The sequence below is a fragment of the Vanacampus margaritifer genome, chromosome 17, assembly GCF_051991255.1.
Source record: "Vanacampus margaritifer isolate UIUO_Vmar chromosome 17, RoL_Vmar_1.0, whole genome shotgun sequence".
NCBI classification, from domain to species: Eukaryota; Metazoa; Chordata; class Actinopteri; order Syngnathiformes; family Syngnathidae; genus Vanacampus; species Vanacampus margaritifer.
The window spans coordinates 16,352,490-16,372,998 of record NC_135448.1 but is presented as its reverse complement, the minus strand read 5'-3'; the positions used below and the strand labels follow the sequence as shown (position 1 = coordinate 16,372,998).

At 41.7% G+C, this 20,509-nt stretch overlaps 1 protein-coding gene across 7 annotated transcripts in view; it reads left to right on the top strand.

Annotated features, from left to right (window-relative positions):
• Positions 1–20,385, top strand: part of fhod3a (formin homology 2 domain containing 3a) — a 46,094-nt gene extending 25,709 nt beyond the window's left edge. Inside the window, exons 5-29 of one of the 7 annotated variants that reach the window (XM_077548075.1) lie at positions 741–846; positions 1,405–1,499; positions 1,585–1,696; positions 1,778–1,872; positions 2,082–2,225; positions 2,786–3,021; positions 4,332–4,448; positions 4,664–5,035; positions 5,638–5,697; positions 5,842–5,976; positions 6,124–6,174; positions 8,216–8,427; positions 10,019–10,324; positions 10,391–10,876; positions 10,907–11,088; positions 12,876–13,013; positions 13,544–13,702; positions 13,786–13,968; positions 15,584–15,703; positions 15,785–15,946; positions 16,024–16,214; positions 17,489–17,735; positions 18,560–18,761; positions 18,832–18,996; positions 19,556–20,385. In XM_077548075.1, the coding sequence (XP_077404201.1) occupies positions 741–846; positions 1,405–1,499; positions 1,585–1,696; positions 1,778–1,872; positions 2,082–2,225; positions 2,786–3,021; positions 4,332–4,448; positions 4,664–5,035; positions 5,638–5,697; positions 5,842–5,976; positions 6,124–6,174; positions 8,216–8,427; positions 10,019–10,324; positions 10,391–10,876; positions 10,907–11,088; positions 12,876–13,013; positions 13,544–13,702; positions 13,786–13,968; positions 15,584–15,703; positions 15,785–15,946; positions 16,024–16,214; positions 17,489–17,735; positions 18,560–18,761; positions 18,832–18,996; positions 19,556–19,638 (4,359 nt within the window). In that variant the 3' untranslated portion in view covers positions 19,639–20,385. Of the gene's footprint in view, positions 1–740; positions 847–1,404; positions 1,500–1,584; positions 1,697–1,777; positions 1,873–2,081; positions 2,226–2,785; positions 3,022–4,331; positions 4,449–4,663; positions 5,036–5,637; positions 5,698–5,841; positions 5,977–6,123; positions 6,175–8,215; positions 8,428–10,018; positions 10,325–10,390; positions 11,089–12,875; positions 13,014–13,543; positions 13,703–13,785; positions 13,969–15,583; positions 15,704–15,784; positions 15,947–16,023; positions 16,215–17,488; positions 17,736–18,559; positions 18,762–18,831; positions 18,997–19,555 lie in introns of all 7 variants that reach the window. The other 6 variants (XM_077548074.1, XM_077548076.1, XM_077548073.1 and 3 more) reach the window with 6 other exon arrangements.
• The last annotated feature ends 124 nt before the right edge of the window (positions 20,386–20,509 follow it).

Below are 20,509 nucleotides of genomic sequence, written 5' to 3'. Positions count from 1 at the left end.
ATGACCAAAACTTATTAGCGCTTAGCATTTAGCATTTTTTGTTACTCAGTTCACAATACTAGCAAGTTGGGCGCATAAGTGTGTTTTGATAGCATAAAGGTCGAGCTAACGCTTAGTAGGAAATGTAACATTTTTTTTGTTTCTGTTGAGTTCACAAGACTAGTAAAGCAATGGTAACACTATGCTTTGTTTTGATAGCATAATAGTTGAGTCAAGGATAGCTAGCTCTTACACAACATACAACAGTACAGTATATGAATGTATGTGCTATTTTGGAATACAACAACACCACATATGAAGATTTTCCATGTTGTAAATAAAATTGAATGCCACCCAGAAGTACACTGAAATTGTATTCCAATATCTGCGGAGTTCATTACACTGCTGTATTTCAAGTCTTTTGAGCCTAATCTTCTCTATGCATAATAACGCACAAGATAAAAACATGACATGTCCAGAAAAAGAAGAAAACAAAAACAAAACATGACATGTTTTGGGGGCGCGGCCTGCGTCTTTTGGATTTGGTTACATGATTAACTTGCTGATCTTGTTTTTGCCATAAGGTTAGCAAGGGTAGAACAGATTGCGCTTGATTTTGACAGTTTGTTGTAAACGAAGACTTTACTGCCTCCTGCTGGGGGGGAGAAACAATGCAATTGGGCAAAATGTGTATTTGATCATTGCATGGATGTGTAATGTATACCGAAATATGATCTTAATTTCCATCTTCTGTACATTAGGATGACAAAGACCTGGTCCATGAGTTTGTGATAGCTGAAGGCTTGACGTGTCTCATTAAAGTGGGCGCAGAAGCGGACCAGAACTACCAGAACTACATATTAAGAGGTATTTAGAACACATTGTAACGCCAATATACTACTGTACACTGAAACATAGTAAAGAAGGGCAAAAACACAAAGCAGAAAAAGTCCACAATGTACGTAAAAGTATTCTTAGTTTTTGTTTTAATTTCAGCCTTGTGCAAAGTCCTGCTAGTTGTATACTTAGATGGAGCATCGTTGCACGATGATGGAGTGTTTTGGTTTGCTATTATCAGCCTAATGACTCAAAGCAGTTGCAGCCATGTGATAAACAACACGGGGCGGCTCGGTGCACTTTAGAACAGTTGTCTGCGGTCCCCCGAGAGAAACACCCCTGCTATTAATCACCTTGAAATAAAAAGGGTGCACGTATGACTCACGTTATTTTTATAACATATGCCATCGATGGTGTGTTTCACAGGTGTAGGTGATGTTATGTTAACATGACCTTCAAATGTGCTTGAAATTGTTCAAATGAACGTGTGACGGTGTTGAGAGATTAAGGGAGATTATGAGATGCAAAGATTGCAGGCGTGGCGGTAGTTTGTTTATTGTAATGTGTTTGTTATCATGCGTTTGACAGCTCTGGGACAGATCATGCTGTATGTGGACGGGATGAACGGCGTCATCGGCCACACGGAGACAATCGAGTGGCTTTACACGCTTGTCGGATCAAAAGTAAAACATCTGGAAAAACCTAAAAACTATTTGCTCTGTCACTTTTAACAGAAATAGCAAACATTTTCTCTTGTCTGGTTTCTAGTTCCGTCTGGTGGTAAAAACAGCCATGAAACTGTTGCTGGTCTTCGTGGAGTACTCCGAGTCCAACGCGCCGCTTCTCATAGAAGCCATATCCACGGTGGATTCCAAAAGAGGTGCACTAAAACCCGTCAGTTGGAATTCGGTTCATCTACAAATTCATCCAGGTGGTTTAGCATTTGAACTTGTGTGTCCAGGTATCAAAGCGTGGTCCAACGCCATGGAGATCTTACAAGAGAAAGATGGCGTCGACACAGAGCTGCTGGTCTATGCCATGACTCTAATCAATAAGGTCATTCAAGGATATTAATTACTTGTGTAGTGGAGCAGAGTTGGCAACCTTCTCTGTCTTCTTCTTGCTCTTAATTATTCTTTATCTCACCTAGTAGACTCAGTGCTGCCGAGCATGATGTGGCAAAACTGGGTACTACACTGAAGACTCTCTAAATGCTTTAACTAACAGAAGCATTCGTATCAACTTTGTGTTTATTGTTTCGGCAGACATTGGCGGCCTTACCAGACCAAGATTCCTTCTACGACATGGTGGATGGTCTGGAGGAGCAAGGAATGGAGACGGTAACCCAGAGACACCTGAGTCGGAAAGGCACTGATCTGGACTTGGTTGAGCAGCTCAACATTTATGAGGTTTGGATACCTCATTCACTCGCAGCCATTTTCACTGAAGCAACCCCCTTCGCTCCTGGCTGTTTTACTGGATTTTGACGGATTTTGCAAGGCCCACAGAATATTCTGTTCTATTGCTATAAAACATGGAACCTACCAAAAGAAAGATTAGAGTCTCCTCTTTCACAAGGGGGAAAAAAAAGTTGTATTTGTTTCCGTTTTGCAGAAATTAGCATTATAATATAGCTAAGTTTCATTATTCTTCACAAACCTGTTGAAAACACTGGCAAAAAGAGCTTGTTGCAACATGGCCCTGGCTGATCTCTTATACTCTGCTGTCACCTGCTGGCCGTTTTTTGTAATAACTACCATTGCTTTAAGCCACCTCTTCATGTCAGAAGCTGCATCAAAGCCTTCTGTATGCTCTTGCATTAAAAAAAAAAAAAAAAACATTTAAAAAAACATGTAAATACGTTTTTGGGAGTGAAGGACAAACTATTTGTTTGAATGAATAAAAAAAAAAAATAGCCATAAAAAGTGTTCCTCCTATTTTTAACAGCTGATTAATATTTATCCGCCAGTCCACGCTCCGGCACGAGGATGGCGACGACGACAGCCAGCCTCCGCCAACCGGTCGACGGGATCGCCGGCGAGCCAGCATCGGCGCCGGGGATAAGCGGAGCGGTTTGGAGAGGAGGCGGAGCCGCAGGGCTTCGCTGGTGCGATCCGGGCATGCGTCCCCCTGCAGCCCCGCGTCTCCCCAGAGGGGGGGATTCCACCCCTTTAACGGACAGAGGGCCGAGGAGATTAGCGAGAGGTGAGTGAGGAAACGAAAGAGGAGATGTCCGTAGACCAACAACCCACTTGTCATTTCTTAAAGGATTTTCTCTTGAAATAACTCAGGAGAAAAAATTCTGACGGTTTTTGTGTCAACACTTTCTGCTCCAGAGCACTTTCAGGTTGCCTTCCATCCATGTAAGTTCAAAAGTTCACTGAGTTCACTGGAAAGAAGATCAGCTTCTGACCTTATGTGGTCCTCTACTACCATCAATTACTACATGCACCTTCACCTCCATAGAGGCTAATTGTGTGTCTCAAGTATCACTTTATCAACATTATGTCGGATCTTCCAGGATGTAACAGCTGCCCTTTTAATTCGTAAATTGTTCACACTATTAAACAAGCACAGGCTCCTCTTCAACGTGTGCTCTAAAATAAGTTCCCTTCACTTGCACAGGATTGTGTTGCAATTAAGCCGTACTTAAAAAGTATGTATGCTGCAAGTCACTTATAATCAAGCTTGCAATACAGTGTGTATTTTAACAATAGGATTTTAAAAAAGCAATTGTTGGCATCATATGTTGTGCATGTTATTACGGGCCCAACTCAATAAATAAGAATATTATAGAACGGTAAATTGTTTTCGATAGGTCATTTCAAAAAGTGAAACTTTTACAGATTAACACGTAATATAACACTTTGTAATTTATGTATTAAAAAAATATAAAGGGATGGGTAAATAGTAATAGTTTCACTTTTTGAATTCTAAAATATTTTTTCCAAGATATTCTAATTTATTGAGTATGCTATGTATGGTATCAAAATACTGATAACATTTTATCAGTATTACGGATATGGAACGACAGATGCTGTAGTGTGTCTTTGAAATCAAGTTCATCGCGATTTCCTCTAACCCTCTCCATGAATTCACTTCTTGTACCTGCATTCCATCTTTATTGACCAAATACTGAATTCAAACGCATGCGCTGATGCTATTGTGCAACCCCCAAAAACTTGATTAGCATTTTGGGGATGATTGGAATGTTCCAAAAACACTCCAATTCGACTGCTCTGATGTCATAACATAATCTGCTTAAAACCACTAGAGGGCGTACTTGCATGTTGTGAATTGGGATTATAGCGCTCAAATCATTTCCCATTCACGTTCTTGTTTTGTTTTATTCATTTTTTTCCCCTTTCGGACTCATTATTACAGGTTACATCGGTCACATAATATAAATTGAATTGTGATGCTTTTTGTGTATTTCCCTTTAACCTTGCATCCAATATCTTGCCATCCGCCTGTGCATGTAACCGAACTTTCTATCTGACCTACCCCTTCCATAGAGATGAGGATTATGAGGATGCAGCGATAAAGGAGCATGAAGAGGATGAGCCTGCACTGACTGAGTCTGATTCCGATGAAAACGATGACGCTTTTTTGCCTAGTCAGAGTAGTTCCAGGTACAATGGGGCAAACCGCACAGTCTGGCCTTCTTAAAGTCATCCATCCGCTGCCATTGACGGCTATTGACGTCCATAATACAATTGGAAATGAATGAGTTAAACAAATCTCCGAAGCTCTTATAAACTATTAGAACACGTTCACTGTTTCCCACTTGGGTTGCCATTTACTTCATTTCATGTTTATTCATCCTATCCCAATCCTCTCTTCTTAGCCCGGTTCGCCATCTTCCATCCATCATCCAGCGGACAATCCAGTCCATCACCATCACATCCAAACCCATACATGAGCGAGATCCCGGGAATTGGAAGGAATCACATCCTGCGAGCACCGTCAGTTCCCCATCCACGCCCATTTCCCCGCCTCCCATGCCCTCGCCCCTCAGCGCCCCCTCGCTTTTGGCCGCCCTGTTGGCCAGGAAGAGGGTTACCAGCACCGTGCCGGCCACCAAAGAGGTCAGCCCGCCGTTGCGCGGCGGCTTGTATCCATCCCCCGAGCACCTGCCCTACAAGCCCCACTCGCCCTTCCACCTCTTCTCCTATGACATGGATGAAGAGACGTCGGCTCAATCTGTGGATACGGACAGGTCAGAGGGACACCCAGACTTGAAATTTCATCTTTTGGTTCTGGCTTTTCCTCAATCTTTTCTTAATCACAATCTTCTTCACTTTGAGCAAGTCTTCTTTGAATGCGCTTCACTTTTCTTTAATCACATCACTGAAAGACTTCCACACTTTGTTAGAAAGACTCACTTCAGTTCTTGGCACACTTGTCACTATTCCGTTTTCCTAACAACTTTGCCCCCCCCCCCCCCCCCACTCTTCACCTGTCGGCCTCTAAGGAACTTCTCTTCACTTCTTAACAATTTCATTTGCATACAATGGTGACTCTTTATACTTTCTCAGCATTGTTTTGGTGAATTGTTCCCTCAAGCATTTGGATGCACTTTCCTCTGCACTTGGATCTGCTCTTGAAGTAGTTGGACTTGATATGACAGATAAATATATACAGAAAAGAAACTAATACCAGTACTTTTTTGCACATTCATAATAAAATCAAAGCACCTGGTGATTTTTTTTTGCAGCAAATCATCATCTTACCTCCGTGTCTTGCCTCCGACTCCAGCCAGTCAACATTATTCCTTACCTTGAAATCTCACTGCCGTCGTGTTTTTTGTTCGTTTCCAAGGAATAGAGGTCTCACGTCCTACTCGAATCACAGCGGCCCCACCACGCCCACCAGTCCCAGGTGAAGTCACATGATCGAGCGCCATCCTCATAATTACGCTTTTTTCTGTTTATCTGCATGATCCAGTGAGCACTCGCATGTCATGTGATTATCGTCATACAAGGATATGAAAACAGTTCAATTAAGATTCTCATTCACCCTCAGGCCGCCTTTGGGGGGTCTCTTATCCTCCTCGTACCGCCAACACCAAGAGTCTTTGGCGGCCGAACGAGAGCGCCGCCGGGTGGAGAGAGAGGAAAGACTGCAAAGGATCGAACGAGAGGAGAGGAATAAACACAGGTTTGGTTTGCATGCATGTTGTTTTATAGGTGTTACTATCACTTATTTTGACATCAACAACAAAAAGCACACTGTCATTTTTTCTCCATATATCACTTCTTGCTGATTTTAATCATACTTCAATCTTTGTTGATGTGTGTGCCACAGCCGAGACTATGTGGATAAAATGGAAGAGGTCAGAGTGGCGCGGGAAGAGAGGTAAGCCGTCTCAAGTCGTCGATTGTTAGAGAATCATTTTCGAGTTTTAGAAACAAACCTTTTTTGTAGATTCTATTCTTGAATTTATTTGCAGGATATCACAATAGCCTCCCGAAGCTGCTGTTCGGATGTGAACTGGCATTTACTATTTATAAAAATCAGAGAAAAACATCATTTGCATAATAATAAAGGGAGAGCCTCCCTGCCGTCTAGTAGAATTATTATTTTTTTTTTTTATACTTTTTTTTCTATTTTGGTATTCTGGTCTGTACTTTACATCTATTTATTTATTTATTATTTTGGGTATTTTTTATTTTATTTTTACTTTACATTGGTTTTCTTTTTCAGTCCAACATTTATTTATTTATTTATTATTTTGGGTATTTTTTATTTTATTTTTACTTTACATTGGTTTACTTTTTCAGTCCAACATTTATTTATTATTTTGGGTATTTTTTTTTTTTAACTTTACATTGGTTTTCTTTTTCAGTCCAACATTTATTTATTTATTTATTTATTATTTGGGGTATTTTTTATTTTTTTTTTACTTTACATTGGTTTTCTTTTTCAGTCCAACATTCATTTATTATTTTGGGTATTTTTTTTTTTTACTTTACAAAGGTTTTCTTTTTCAGTCCAACATTTATTTATTTATTTATTATTTGGGGTATTTTTTTTTTTTTACTTTACATTGGTTTTCTTTTTCAGTCCAACATTTATTTATTTATTTATTATTTGGGGTATTTTTATTTTTTTTTACTTTACATTGGTTTTCTTTTTCAGTCCAACATTTATTTATTTATTTATTATTATTATTATTATTATTATTATTTACTTTACATTGGTTTTCTTTTTCAGTCCAACATTTATTTATTTATTTATTATTTTGGGTATTTTTTTTATTTATTTTTTACTTTACATTGGTTTTCTTTTTCAGTACAACATTTATTTATTTATTTATTATTTTGTTTTGTTTTTTTTGTTTTTTTAACTTTACATTGGTTTTCTTTTTCAGTCCAACATTTATTTATTTATTTATTATTTTTTTAAATATCTGACTCAAGAGGAGTCAGTGCCTCACCGGTCACTAACATGGCTCTTAGCACCACAACAAATGTTGCCTCAATTGTCCTCCTAGTATGGTAGGACAACTTATTACATGAGAGAAATAATGAGGGAAATTATTTGATAATTCTGAAAGCATCTGCTGCTAAGAAGAAAAAAATATTTATGATCCTCGACTCCTTCCTGTTTACTTTCTAAAGTGTGTACAGATCCTCCGTGTGACCTCATTCCCGAGACATTCTCCCGTCACTCTCAGCAGCAGATTATTGATTGGAAGCATGCAAGATTTTGCAATTTAGTAGGAAATGTAACTTTTTCCTCTTTTCTGTGTCAGTGTAACGTTGTGAATATTTCAACTTAGGACTTATAGATCCCCCCCCAAATTCTCGTGAGAACCACTAGCGCCAGCTAACATGCGGAACTAAGATGTCACTCGCACGTTTGCATACTGATGCAAATATTTTTGCGTTTCCTTCACACTAAGAGCCTCAGCGACCTGCAATGAAACTTGCATGAAATATTTTGCATACAGTGATGCACGTTGCCAACAGGAAACTTGATTGTATGCATCCAATCGAAAAGGTCCTTTAGCGGATTTGTGTTTGTATCTGCAGACAGTCTCTCCAGGTTCATTCACCATAAATACACACAGTTTGTCACACTTCTTCCCTCACTCCACACCGTGCTAATACACACACAAAGCGGTATCCAGTTCCCTTGGACCTCTGAAGTGGTCCGATGCTAATGAACTCGGAACAGAAGCACCACATATTCATGGGAAAGAGAGGAGGGGTTAGTGGAAGGAGCATAGAAAGGGAGAGGGTCCACTCTTCAAACTCAAGCTCCAGCTGGCAGGTTGGATGCTGTGGGATTGAACGTGAATAGGTTTTCATTTTGGCCCGTTGAGCAACCAAACAAGTCTTTTTTTGCATTATTTTCTTGATTGAAACCGAATTTGCGTGATCCTCCCTCTCAGGTATAAGAACGTGGAGCGCGTGGCGGCGGAGGAATACGAGAAAGAGCGCGTTCCCCGCGGGCCGAGGACTCGCCCCGAGCTCGGCCTGACCTTTGAACCTTCCGAGACGTGGACGTCGTCGACGCGCAGCAGCACCCCGTCCTCGCAAGAGGACGCGGAGGCTGACAACGAAGACGAACCCAACGCCAGCCCTTATGCGGCCTCTCCAGATGGTAAGAATCGTGAGCGGGATGATGAGGGACTGCTCTCTCCGCAAATGTTTAGAATTGCCTTCATTCATAGTTAAAACTGTAAATATAACACAAGTGATGATTCCCACCTACTTGTATCTATTAACTCATTCACTCCCAGCCATTTTCACTGAAGCAACCCCCTTCGCTCCTCGCTGTTTTACTGGATTTTGACAGATTTTGCAAGGCCCACATAATATTGTGTTTTATCGCTATAAAAACATGGAACCTACCAAAATAAAGATGAGAGTCTCTTCTTTCATCTAAAAGAAGAAGAATATTTGTATCTTTTTCTGTTTTGGAGCAATTGGCATAAGTTTCATCATTATTCACAAATCTGTTGAAAACACTGGGAAAAGGAGCTTATTGCATCATGGCCCTGGCTGGTCTCTTACTCTGCTGCCACCTGCTGGCCGTTTTTTGAAATAACTACCATTGCTTTAAACCACCTCTTCAGGTCAGAAGCTGCATCAAAGCCTTCTGTATGCTCCAGCATAAAAAAATCATAAAATACGTATAAATAGGTTTTTGGGATTGCAGGACAAAGTATTACAAAACGTATTTATACGTTTTTTGGGTTTTGACTGGCATATTAAAAAAAAAAGTTTGATTTTTTTAGTTTAGAATGAATCAAGGACGAACTGGGGACACAATTTGGCCTGTGAAAATATTTATTCATTAACTGGGTGGTTTCACATTAGGACGAGAACATTTCTCGTTTGAACTAGAAAGTTTCTCGTTAGGATAAGAAAGTAATCCAATGCTAGCATGGAAGACCCTTTAACTACATTTCGATTTGCATTTCTGAGTGCGCAGGACCTAGTTTGGTTATATTTTCACCTGTGACTTCACTATAAGGACATTTCTGCTTTACTTGCAAGTTATCACCATTAAGTTGGGTCTGAGAGACAATTGAAATGTCTGAAATGTTGTTTTCTGCTAAATGAACTACCATTCCCAGGTAAAGACGTTTCTCATCCTAACAAATTATAAGAATATTTTATCCCCTCCCCCCACCTTATTATTATCCACATTTACCTTTTTTCCGTCTTCATGATGCTTTTTTTTTTTTACGCTACTACTTTCCTACTTTGGCAGCATCTAGATAGGTGCATTTGTCAATGATGACCTACAAACTGAAGTGAAAAACAAGATGAAAGAAGATGGGGAAATAGGTGAAGGGGTCAAAGGGCTATTTTAAAGTGCCTGATTTGTGCCGCGAGGTGTGTACAGTAGCTCAGGGGCGACGCCGTGTTATTCTAACCCCGCCGGCGTCACTGCGCCGACTGTACTCCCGAGTTGCGTTTTGGCACAAACAGGAACTCGGTTCTTCATTTCCTCTTCGTATCCCAGTTGCCGCCACAACCCGGCTTTGTGTGCCGGGATGTGGTTTCGCATTAGCCAAGCGTTGTTTGTTTTTCTTGCGAGCGCGCGTGCAAATGCGTGTTGATCCACGTGCCCGCGTCCAAACACAAGTCCCCTTGAACGCAGCAAAAACATCAACCGTTACACTATGCGTCTGTGGCGTATTGATACGAGCATTGTGGAAAATAAACAAAATCGTATTTCCCAGCGACAGAGGAGGCCGACGGCTCGAGGGCCAGCGTAGAACCCGAGGAGAAAGAGCCGGAGGAAGAACAAGAGGAGGAGAAAACGGAGGAAGCGCAGGAGGAGGCGGAGATCGAGAGCGAGGAGGAAGGCGAACGGGAGGAGCCTCAAGCCACGAAGGAGCGCGAGGAGGCGGAGGAGGACAGCGGCATCCTGAGCGACAAGGAGCGGCAAAACGAGGAGGTGAACGAGAAGGACAACTGCTCGGCTTCCAGCATCTCGTCAGCCAGCAGCACCTTGGAGAGAGAGGAGCGAGGGAGCAACGAGAATGGTGAGTGCGGATCTTCATTTAACCTTTGACCTTTGACCAACGTTCCCTTCGTCTTCTTCCTTTCAGACCTCAAAGAAGAAGAAGTAAACAAGCAAAGTAGCAAACTCCACAGTAAACTCTTCATGCTGGACATGTTGTACTCGCAAAACAAGCAGCCCTGCGAGGAAGAGGAGGATGCAGAGAAGGAGAAGGAAGAAGGAGAGGAGGACGACAAAGAGGAGACGCACAAGGACGACGACGCGCAGCCGAGCGATGAACAGATAGACGACAACCGCGAGGACAAACCCGAGCAGCGGGGGAGCATACGCGAGTTCGCCGAGCGCTTCGGAGACTTAATCAAGGACATCGGCGGCCCGCACTCGGACAGCCAAGCCGACGATGTAACGCCGCTTGCTCCTCCCAAAAAGGAGTCGGAAACCATCTGGGACCAACTCTTAGCCAGCCCGCGAGAGCTGCGCATCGGCGACATCAACTTCACCGACCTGACGGAGGAGGACGACGTGGACATCCTGGACGCCACCCTGATGAGCAGCTGCAGCGACCTGCCGCCGCCTCCTCCTCCTCCGCCGCCGCCTCCGCCGCTCTCCTTCCCCTCCTTCCCTCCACCGCCGCCCGTGCTCGGCACCTGTCCGCCGCCTCCTCCCTTGTCGGGGATGCTGCTGCCTCCTCCGCCTCCCCCTTCGCTCAGCTCCCTAATACCTCCTCCTCCCGAGCCTCTTCTCTTCAACAAGAAGAAGAAGACCATCAGGTTGTTCTGGAATGAGGTGAGAGCAGGGCTGGACAGGCCATCCGGCATAGCGGGTAGATGCCCGGTGGGCCGGCGTCTTTTGGGGCCAATGCAGTGCTTTTGAGTTATTGTTCTCTTCCATTTTACCCCAAGAGACTGGCCCACAATTTAGAGCGACTAGTCCATTAATCCATTTTGAATATAGTCAGCAAACTGAATTATATGTTAGGCAAAGTGATCAGGAGTTGGGCCGGGCTGGCCAGCTTAAGTCGAAATGCCAGGGCCGATTTTTTGTTGTGCTAGCGTGATACATTAAAACACGCATCTTCTGGTTTGGTGCTTGGGTTGCTGACTGTGCTTTTTCTGAGTTTTCTTTTTCTTTCAAATTTTCGGACGGCTTCTATAGTCAGACGTTTCGAGGTGCTGACAGTTTTGGCACCAGAGCACATTCGATAAAGGGCATTGGAGTAGACCAACACACACAAAAAGCACAAAAAGCGATTCATGCGGCTAATCTATCTAATTGCTAACAGGCATGTTTTCGTCATACGTCATTGTCTAAGAATGATGGGAAATGTAGTCCTGCTAGCCTAATGTTGCGGTAGCCAGTCAGACCCAATGCAAGGTGAGCTTTTCTGGCGGCATATTTCCTTTTTTTTTTTTTTCTAAGGAGAGCTCAGTATTGTTCATTCGATTTGACATCATCATTGCTCTCCTTTTTAAAAAAAAAAAAATGTTTTTTTTTTTTTAAATATATATACATATATATATATATATATTAGGTTAAAAAATTCTATATACGTAGACCATGTTTCTATAAATTTTGATATTTGGTTTTTATTTGAGGCAGATATTTTTTCCATTAAAATGTGATTTATGAGGAGGTTAGACCATTGGTCGATATTCAGAGTTTGTTTATTTTTCCAGTTAACAAGAATTGTTTTTTTAGCGATAGTAAAGGCTACAAGTGTAGATTGAAATTGTTTATGTGGTAAGTCAGTTGTTGTTAAGTCACCTAGCAAACACAAGTTTGGAGATAAAGGTCCAAAATAGCGGAAAGTTTTTCTAAGACTTTAGTCCAGAAATACATAACCGGAGTACATAACCATAAAGCATGAACATAAGTGTCTGTAGTGTTTTGTAAACATTGGAGACAAATGTCGGAGTCTGAGAGTCCCTTTTTCTTCATCATATATTGAGTAATGTATGTTCTGTGAATAATTTTATATTGGATAAGTTGTAAATTTGTGCGTTTTGTCATTTTAACTGCGTTTTCACAAACTTGAATCCAAAAGTCATATTCCGGTGCTATAGACAAGTCTGTCTCCAATTTCGAGATGGGTAAAGACATTTTATCAGTATATGAAAGTAACTTATATATTTTTGAAAGTTTTTTTGTTGTTGTCGGAGAAAGCTTGTTAATATCTTTAGCTAAAACAGGCGGTTGGAGCGTACCCCGAAGTGTTGGAATTTTTTTCTTTATCATATTTTTAACTTGTAGATAATGTAAAAAATTCCCGTTTTTTATATTGTATTTTTGGAGCAAGGATGTATATGATATAAACATATTATCTGAGAAGAGATGGTGGAGATGTGGCGGCATATTTCCAATGTTACAATGTGGGACTGACACGAGGGTAAACGGCACAGCCAGCTAACCAATAGCAACCGACAACGGAGCCCAAAAAGTTGTCCATTGTCTGGTTTCGCGCTGTTGAACGGTCAACCAAGATAGCATTTAGCATTAGCTAAAGCAATAAAGTCAATAAAATGTGTTGAAGTCTACCTTGTGTCTGACTCGTTACATCCTGACTGTGTATTCAGGTGCGTCCAGAAGTGCTGAGCAGGGGCTACAAGCGAAATGGAGACTGCGTTTGGTCCAAACTGGATTCAGTGAAATTAGACACAGCCAAACTGGAACATCTGTTCGAGTCCAAGTCCAAAGAAATGCCTGTGACGAAGGTAAGTCTCAGAATCCTTCAGTGGCTCTCTTTGTTCTTCCAATATATTTAAGGTTAAGCCGGGTCATGTGTGTTCTGATCCAGATCAAACAAGTATGCTTTTGAGGGTCCGGTATATAGAAACAACAGGAGCTGAGATGCGGCCTTTCCGTTTCCAAAGACTTACTGACGAGGTTTACGCGGGTCTGCGGCTACGGTAGTCTCGGTCCTGTTAAGCTGTCAGTCACTGTGCGGATCCTCCACGTCAAGGACCACCTGGTCTTCAAAGCTCTCGGACTTTTACAAACAAATCATTTTCAGCTACAGTGGATTATATACGTAATGCGCAATATTTAATGCAGTTCAACAACCGCAGTCATTGTCATCACTACAGACTTTTTTGTTCCTCATAGGACTAAACCTGTAGTCCACAACAGCTGCAGACAATATAACCAGCTTTAAACCTTTAAAAAGCCCATAAAGCGGGACCACACGGTTCGGGAGACCAACGAGACCCAGCAGTGACCCCCTCGCTGTGTTTACGTCTCGTAGAAAACGGCAGCGGACGGCAAGCGTCAAGAGGTCATCGTTCTGGATTCCAAAAGGAGCAACGCCATCAACATCGGGCTCACCGTTCTGCCGCCCCCTCGCACCATCAAGACGGCCATCCTCAACTTTGATGAATACGCGCTCAACAAGGAAGGCATCGAGGTATGATACGAAGGCAAGGATTTCAATCAAAGGAACCCGGGCGTTGAATGTTGTCTCCCTCTCGCGTTATGCTAATCAAACAGAAAATCCTCACCATGATCCCCACCGAGGAGGAGAAGCAGAAGATCCAGGAGGCTCAGCTGGCGAATCCTGACACCCCTCTGGGTTCAGCCGAGCAGTTCCTCCTCACTTTGTCGTCCATCAGCGAGCTCTCTGCCCGACTTCAGCTGTGGGCCTTCAAGATGGACTACGAGGCGACTGAAAAGGTCTGTTTAGGAGAATTTGTTTATTTAGAATAGGGATTGGCAAGTACACTCTCAAAACAGTTGGGTTCAAAATAACCCAACTAGGGGTCAAAAATGGACCGATCCTCTACTTGGGTCCATTTGACCCGACTTTGAGTCAAGAAATGGGTCTTTTAGTGTAAAACAACCCAAAAATGTTGGGTCAAATTGGCCCATAAATTGACCCATAAAGTGGATCGGTCCATTTTTGATCCATAATTGGGTTATTAACTCATTCACTGCCATTGACGGCTATAGACGTAATTTGAACTATTTCTGTCAGTTTTTTTCCACTTTGTTAACAATAGTATGAAAACCTAGAATTTTTTTTAATTGTATTGTATTTAGAACAGATATAAAATCGTGAGTCAACTAGTAAAGTCATCTGACAAATTTTAATCGCCTGACGCTACTCATTTTTAATCATCTTTTCTTTTTTAAATTTTTAAAAAAAAAATGAAGAAAAGATTATTAGAAATGAGGGGCATCAGGTGATTCAATTTTTTTATTGTAATTAATCAATCGCATGACTTTGCTAGTTAACTCACTATTTAAAAAAAAGATTATTAAAAATTAGGTGCGTCAGGTGATACAAATTTTTTATTTTAATTAATCGCATGACTTCACTAATTAACTCACGATTAATAACAAATTTTATATTTGTTCTAAATGTGCAATAAAAAAATTCTAGGTTTTCATACTCTTGTTAACAAAGTGGGGGAAATTTTTAAACTAATAGAAATAGTTAAAATAAAATGTTGACGTCTATAAGCACGTCAATGGCAGTCAATGAGTTAATTCAGGGGCCACTTAAACCCAAATTTGATCGAAAGAGGACCGGACCAGTATGTCAATGGTCTAATAATATGTAAATAATTCCCATTTATTATCACCTCAATGCAACAAAAATGAGCGCAATTGTTTTTTTAATCAAATCCTGACTAACTAAATTTCAAAATACCATTTAAGTGTTCGTCAGTGCACCCTGCAGTGACAAAATTATTTTTAGTGAAAACTGCAGTTTGTGTTCTGTTGTCATGGGCCAGATTGGACACCCTGACGGGCCGTTTCTGGCCCGCGTGCTGTATGTTTGACACCCGTGTTTTAAGGGATCATCATCATCACGATGGTAGCGACCTCTTGTGGCCGGTTTACAACCAGGAACCACAAATCGGAAGAATAGAAAAATGTCTTTCCAGGAGAGTCGATTAAATTCAAACCTACTTCCCCTGTCTCAATACTTTTGTCCATTTATCATCTAAATGTGCGCTGCATCTGTGTGGTGCGTGCAAAACATCAACGCCGTTACCTCACCAAGCTTATTAGCTGCCTTCCTCCGGCGTATCGCGTTTTACTCATACAGAGTTCAAAGTCAAAATCTTCAGAAAAAAAGCCGCTTTCCGTGTGGTCTTGTAAAATTTCGCGCTTCTCACAGGATACAGTCTTCTTTTATATTTCCTTTAAAAGGGCCGTATTTCCGACAAAGGTCGACTGACCTCAATCCACTATATGTGATTAGCTGCGGGGGGGCTAACACATTGTAGTTTGTTAGCACTATATATACAAGTGTGTCTTTTTTTTTTTTCCTCACCTGCAGGAAGTAGCTGAGCCACTGCAGGATCTAAAGGAAGGAATGGAGCAACTAGAGAAGAACAAGACTCTGCGCTACATTCTCTCAACCTTGCTCGCTATCGGAAACTTCCTCAATGGAACCAACGTGAGTCGGGGATCCTTGCTGGGTTCGGGCCGGTGCCGTTTCTGTTGTTTTGTTTTTACGTGCTCCATTTTTGTGTTCCAGGCTAAAGGTTTTCAGCTGACGTACTTGCAGAAGGTTCCCGAAGTCAAGGACACGGTCCATAAGCAGTCTTTACTACATCACGCCTGCTCCGTGGTGGTGGAGAACTTTCCTCAAAGCACCGACCTCTACTCGGAAATCGGAGCCATCACACGTTCCGCAAAGGTCGGCCTTTGATACTAGCTATCATTTCTTTAAGCGAATCAAAGGCTTGATGATGATCCTTCCTTTTTCGACGGCAGGTGGATTTCGACCTGCTGCGGGAGAACCTGGGTCAGATGGAGCGTCGCTGCAAAGCGTCGTGGGACCACCTGAAGGTGATCGCCAAGCACGAGATGAAACCCCAGCTCAAGCAGAAGATGTCGGACTTCCTCAAAGACTGTGCGGAGCGAATCATCATCCTCAAGATCGTCCATCGCAGGATCATCAATAGGTGGCGCTCCTCACAATCATTCGTTTGTTTACTGTCACACCCCCTTCATAAAAATGGTCATATTTGCATAGATTAGGAGTTTAAAACATTAATTTACTACACACTACTCATCATCCCTTTAAAAATAGATGTATCACTCCAACATACTTCCTTGACGCCGAATCCGACATCCAAAACGGAAAACCTCCTATCTGAAATCTGATCTCAGATAACAGGTGCTGCGCTTCAAAATTTTCCCACCGAACCTGATTGGAGGCTTTGGTCAGGTGACTTTTTTTTGTCACAACAAAGGCTGGGATTATTTTGCAGATCATTTTTTTTTCTCATCAACATGATAATAGCGCCCCTGCTCTCACTGTAAATAGTTGGTAAACGGGTGGATTTTGAATTTAAAATGGAGCACCGCTTCCCTCTGCTGGTGGTTTGGCTGATTACCACTCAAACTGCTTGCAATTTCAAGGGTTGGCGCATCAGAGCCGATATCTGGCCTTATTTGAAAGTATCGGTACTTGTGACGATCAGCAACTAGAAATGAGAAGAATAGAAAATAGCCGTTAATTTGGTGCAATTTTAAGGAAAATTGAACATCCCTAATGTATAGTATTACAGTGCTGTCACTATCAAATCTTTTTCAAATTGATTATCTTATCCTAACCCCAATTATTATATATTTTTTGATAAGCCATTAAAGTTGGTTGAGTAGAATTAGGTGGAAGTAAGTACTCATAATTAATTATCTTCTATGCATGTGCATGAGTTAACACCAACAAGATTAGCCTAAGCTAAACGCTTAGCAATCGCGATTAGCATTAGCATGCTAGCAATGACCACTTCGGGAGGTAAACGAACACTAACTAACATTTAGTTCACACATACAATACAACATTCAACATTATTGCATGAGTGAACAAGGGTAGAGCTAGCTCGCTAGCATTCAATTATTTATTTAATTATTTTAATTAAATTAGCGCTAGCTGTTAGCTACATTAGGTCATTAACTTCCTGTTCCTGTCTTCTTTTGGGCACACTTAGTACGTGGCTGCCCTCTACTGGTTGAGATGAACATCTAAAACCGAGTTATATTTTATATTAATTACAGCCCAAGTGCTTTTTAGGATGTTCAGAACTTACTTTCCTGTGTTTTGGGGAAGCTCAATGTTTGAATTGTCTTTAATATAGTCGACTTGGTTGACGTTTTTCACCAGCCCTATAGTATTCTTAACTATTAAAAGAAAATGAAAGAACTTTGTGTCCTCATCTATATTTCCTACCAGGTTCCATTCCTTCCTGTTGTTTCTGGGGCATCCGGCGTACAGCGCGGGAGACGTCAGCGTGCACAGGTTCAGTAAGATCCTCAGCGAATTTGCTCTGGAGTACCGCACCACCCGAGACCGCGTGCTGCAGCAGAAACAGAAGCGCGCCGACCACCGCGAGCGGAACAAGACGCGAGGGAAGATGATCTTGGATATCGACGGGACAGTGAGTTCTCACGCCAACGCGACCTCTTCGCCACACACTCAGGTTCATTTTCTTGCTTTTCTTCCTTCAAATGGAGTGTGGCTCCTTGAAATTCCTCCCTTGATCCTCTTGGTGTTGTTCTTTGAGTTTCCCTCTTTCTTTCCCGTGTAGTCTGATGATGAAGAGGAGAGCGAGGTACCAAAACGCGTGCCCGTCTCCTGCATGTGCATTTACGTGTGTGCATGACATCACTTCCTGTCACTTTCAATTCCCCCATTTTAAAGTGAAATGGATTGCACAGAAATATTACCTCATTCACTGCCATTGACGACTATAGACGTCAAAAATTCATTTGAACTATTTCTATTAGCTTAACATTTTTTCCACTTTTGTTAACAAGAGTATGAAAACCTAGAAAAACTAATTATTGTACATTTAGAACAGATATAAAATTTATGATTAATCATGAGTTTACTAGTGAAGTCATGCGACTAATTACGAAAAAAAATTGGCGACTGGCGCCCCTAATTTTTAACAATCTTTTCTTCTCCAAAAGTTTTTTGTTTTTTTAATAATCTTTTCGTTTTTCAAGGCGATTCAATTTTTTAATCATAATTAATCACATGACTTCACTAGTTAGCTCACAATTAATCACAAATTTTATATTTGTTCTAAAGGTACAATAATTTTTTTCCTAGGTTTTTCTCTTGTTAACAAAAGTGGGAAAAAATGTTAAACTAATAGAAATAGTTCAAATGAATTTTTGACGTCGACAGCATTCTGGGTTTATTGTGTTTCAAAAATAATGACTTAAGGACTGGAGTGATATATTTGGATCTCTTTGCTCTAGTTTGGTAAAGCTGACTTTGCCTTCTGTCTTTGTACAGAGTGTGAAGTATGGTTCAAGCAGCGCCCCTAGTGGCTGCCAGGACAGCGCGCAGCCACAAGGTCTGGGCCACGCGGAGGACGCCGCCGAACACGAGCACATGAAAGCGGTGCTGAGAACGAGCCTCAGCAGCAGCAGCGACAAGGACGTCAGCGGCGTGCCGGGCCTGCGAACGCGCACTCGCTCACGACCAGGACGGGGAGGTGAGGGTGACTGACCGGGCGGGATCCAATGAATTGAATGGAACCATTTTGACATTTCAATTGTGCCCAGGTGCGAGCATGCGGGCGCGGACGCCGGCCGTGGAAGACGACCAGGTGTGCGGGGACGACGCGGCGGATGAGATCATGGAGCGCATCGTGAGGTCGGCCACTCAGGCTCCAGGAAGTAGGCCGCAACCGCGGGAGAGGAGGAGATCGAGGGTTAATCGGAAATCATGTAAGGCCTACAGCAGTGAAAGTTGTTAACATTTTTAATTCTTTATTTTATATTTTAACTATTTTGAATTTAGTTATAGATGTGTAGAGCAGGTGAAATTAGGTTAAACTCAATATAACTCGACCTTAACCTATCTGTTATCTTGTTACGTCTAAATTCCCTTTCCCTTGTCCTGTTTGAGAAAGTGCAAGCTGGCACACTGAGAACCTGTTTTGTCTAAATGTGAAAGATCAACATAGCATACTGTGAGAATGTAATCTGTTTTTCGTATTTGATCGGAGGAGAAGAGGCGTTTTCTGTACAAACTCTGATTGTAATAAAGGGCTGTGTCTCATGGGGGGAGACACACATTCTTGGATGACACTCTTTTGGTGATATTCAATTGTGTGACCGGAGATCTCTGTAATAAATCATCCTTGCAAGGACCCTCTTCACAAGAATCTCATCTTTGGTTTATTTGAACACGCAAAAGATTACAAATTATAATTTAATCTTACAAAGTCAATAGTGGAATTTTTTGGGGTTGGCTATCGAATAAATGCTCACATTTTTCTTTCAGTGAGGCGGACCCTAAAGAACGGTTTGACCCCAGAGGAGGCACTGGCGTTGGGTTTAACCGATTCTGGCGAGCCGCAGATGTAATCCACGCCCTCGTCGCCGTCGGCAACGTGGTCGCTGCCCGCCAGCCCGCCGGCTGCCTTCGCTACACAATCTTCTTATTGCACCAAACAGGAGCTCTAAGTTTCTGTCAGCTGCTAACCTTTGCCGGATGTGTCTGAGTGATGAAGTCAGTGTTTTTTTTTGTTTTTGTTTTTGTTTTTTTTTTGGCTTTTGAATGCTGCACAGAGACAATCCTCCCGAGGATGAGGCGAGAGAGGAGGCATCGTGTCAACTTGAAGGAGGGAAAGTGATGCTAATATTAGCGTTAAATGGAACAACTGTTATTTAAAGACGTCTCCTATTTAAGCTGTGAACTTATGACCCAAAGACGAACTGATCATGATCACTTCCACCCACTTCCAAAAGTACCTTATGACATCAAAAATCAACACGTTTGCTTGCGGCGAGTGCTTGGTAGGTAAAAATGCGAAAGGCCTTCAATTGGCTAGGTGCCTTTTTACCAAAAAAAAAGGGAAAATGCTGTATTGCTTTACTCACCTGCTTCTGTTATTTGTTAAGTTTGTCAGTATTGCTGACGATTCACTTTTATGTTTGGGCGAAAAATTTCTCAGTATTTATTTGAAAGCTCTCACTCTCATTTTGTAAGCTTTTTGCACCTTACTAAGTCACTCACAGTAAAGGAAGTTTTTTTTTTTTTTTTGGAGGAAGTGTTTGTAAAGTGTAAAAAGGTTATATATTTTTTACAACTATTAAAGTATTTGAAAGACACGCAGCAAAGACTGCATATGACGTGTACGTGCCCCGTTACATCGGTGTTTGTAGCGTGTACGTGTATGAGGTTCAAGTTGTGTTATAATTTTATAAAATGTGTAGAAAGTTGTATTATAGATGG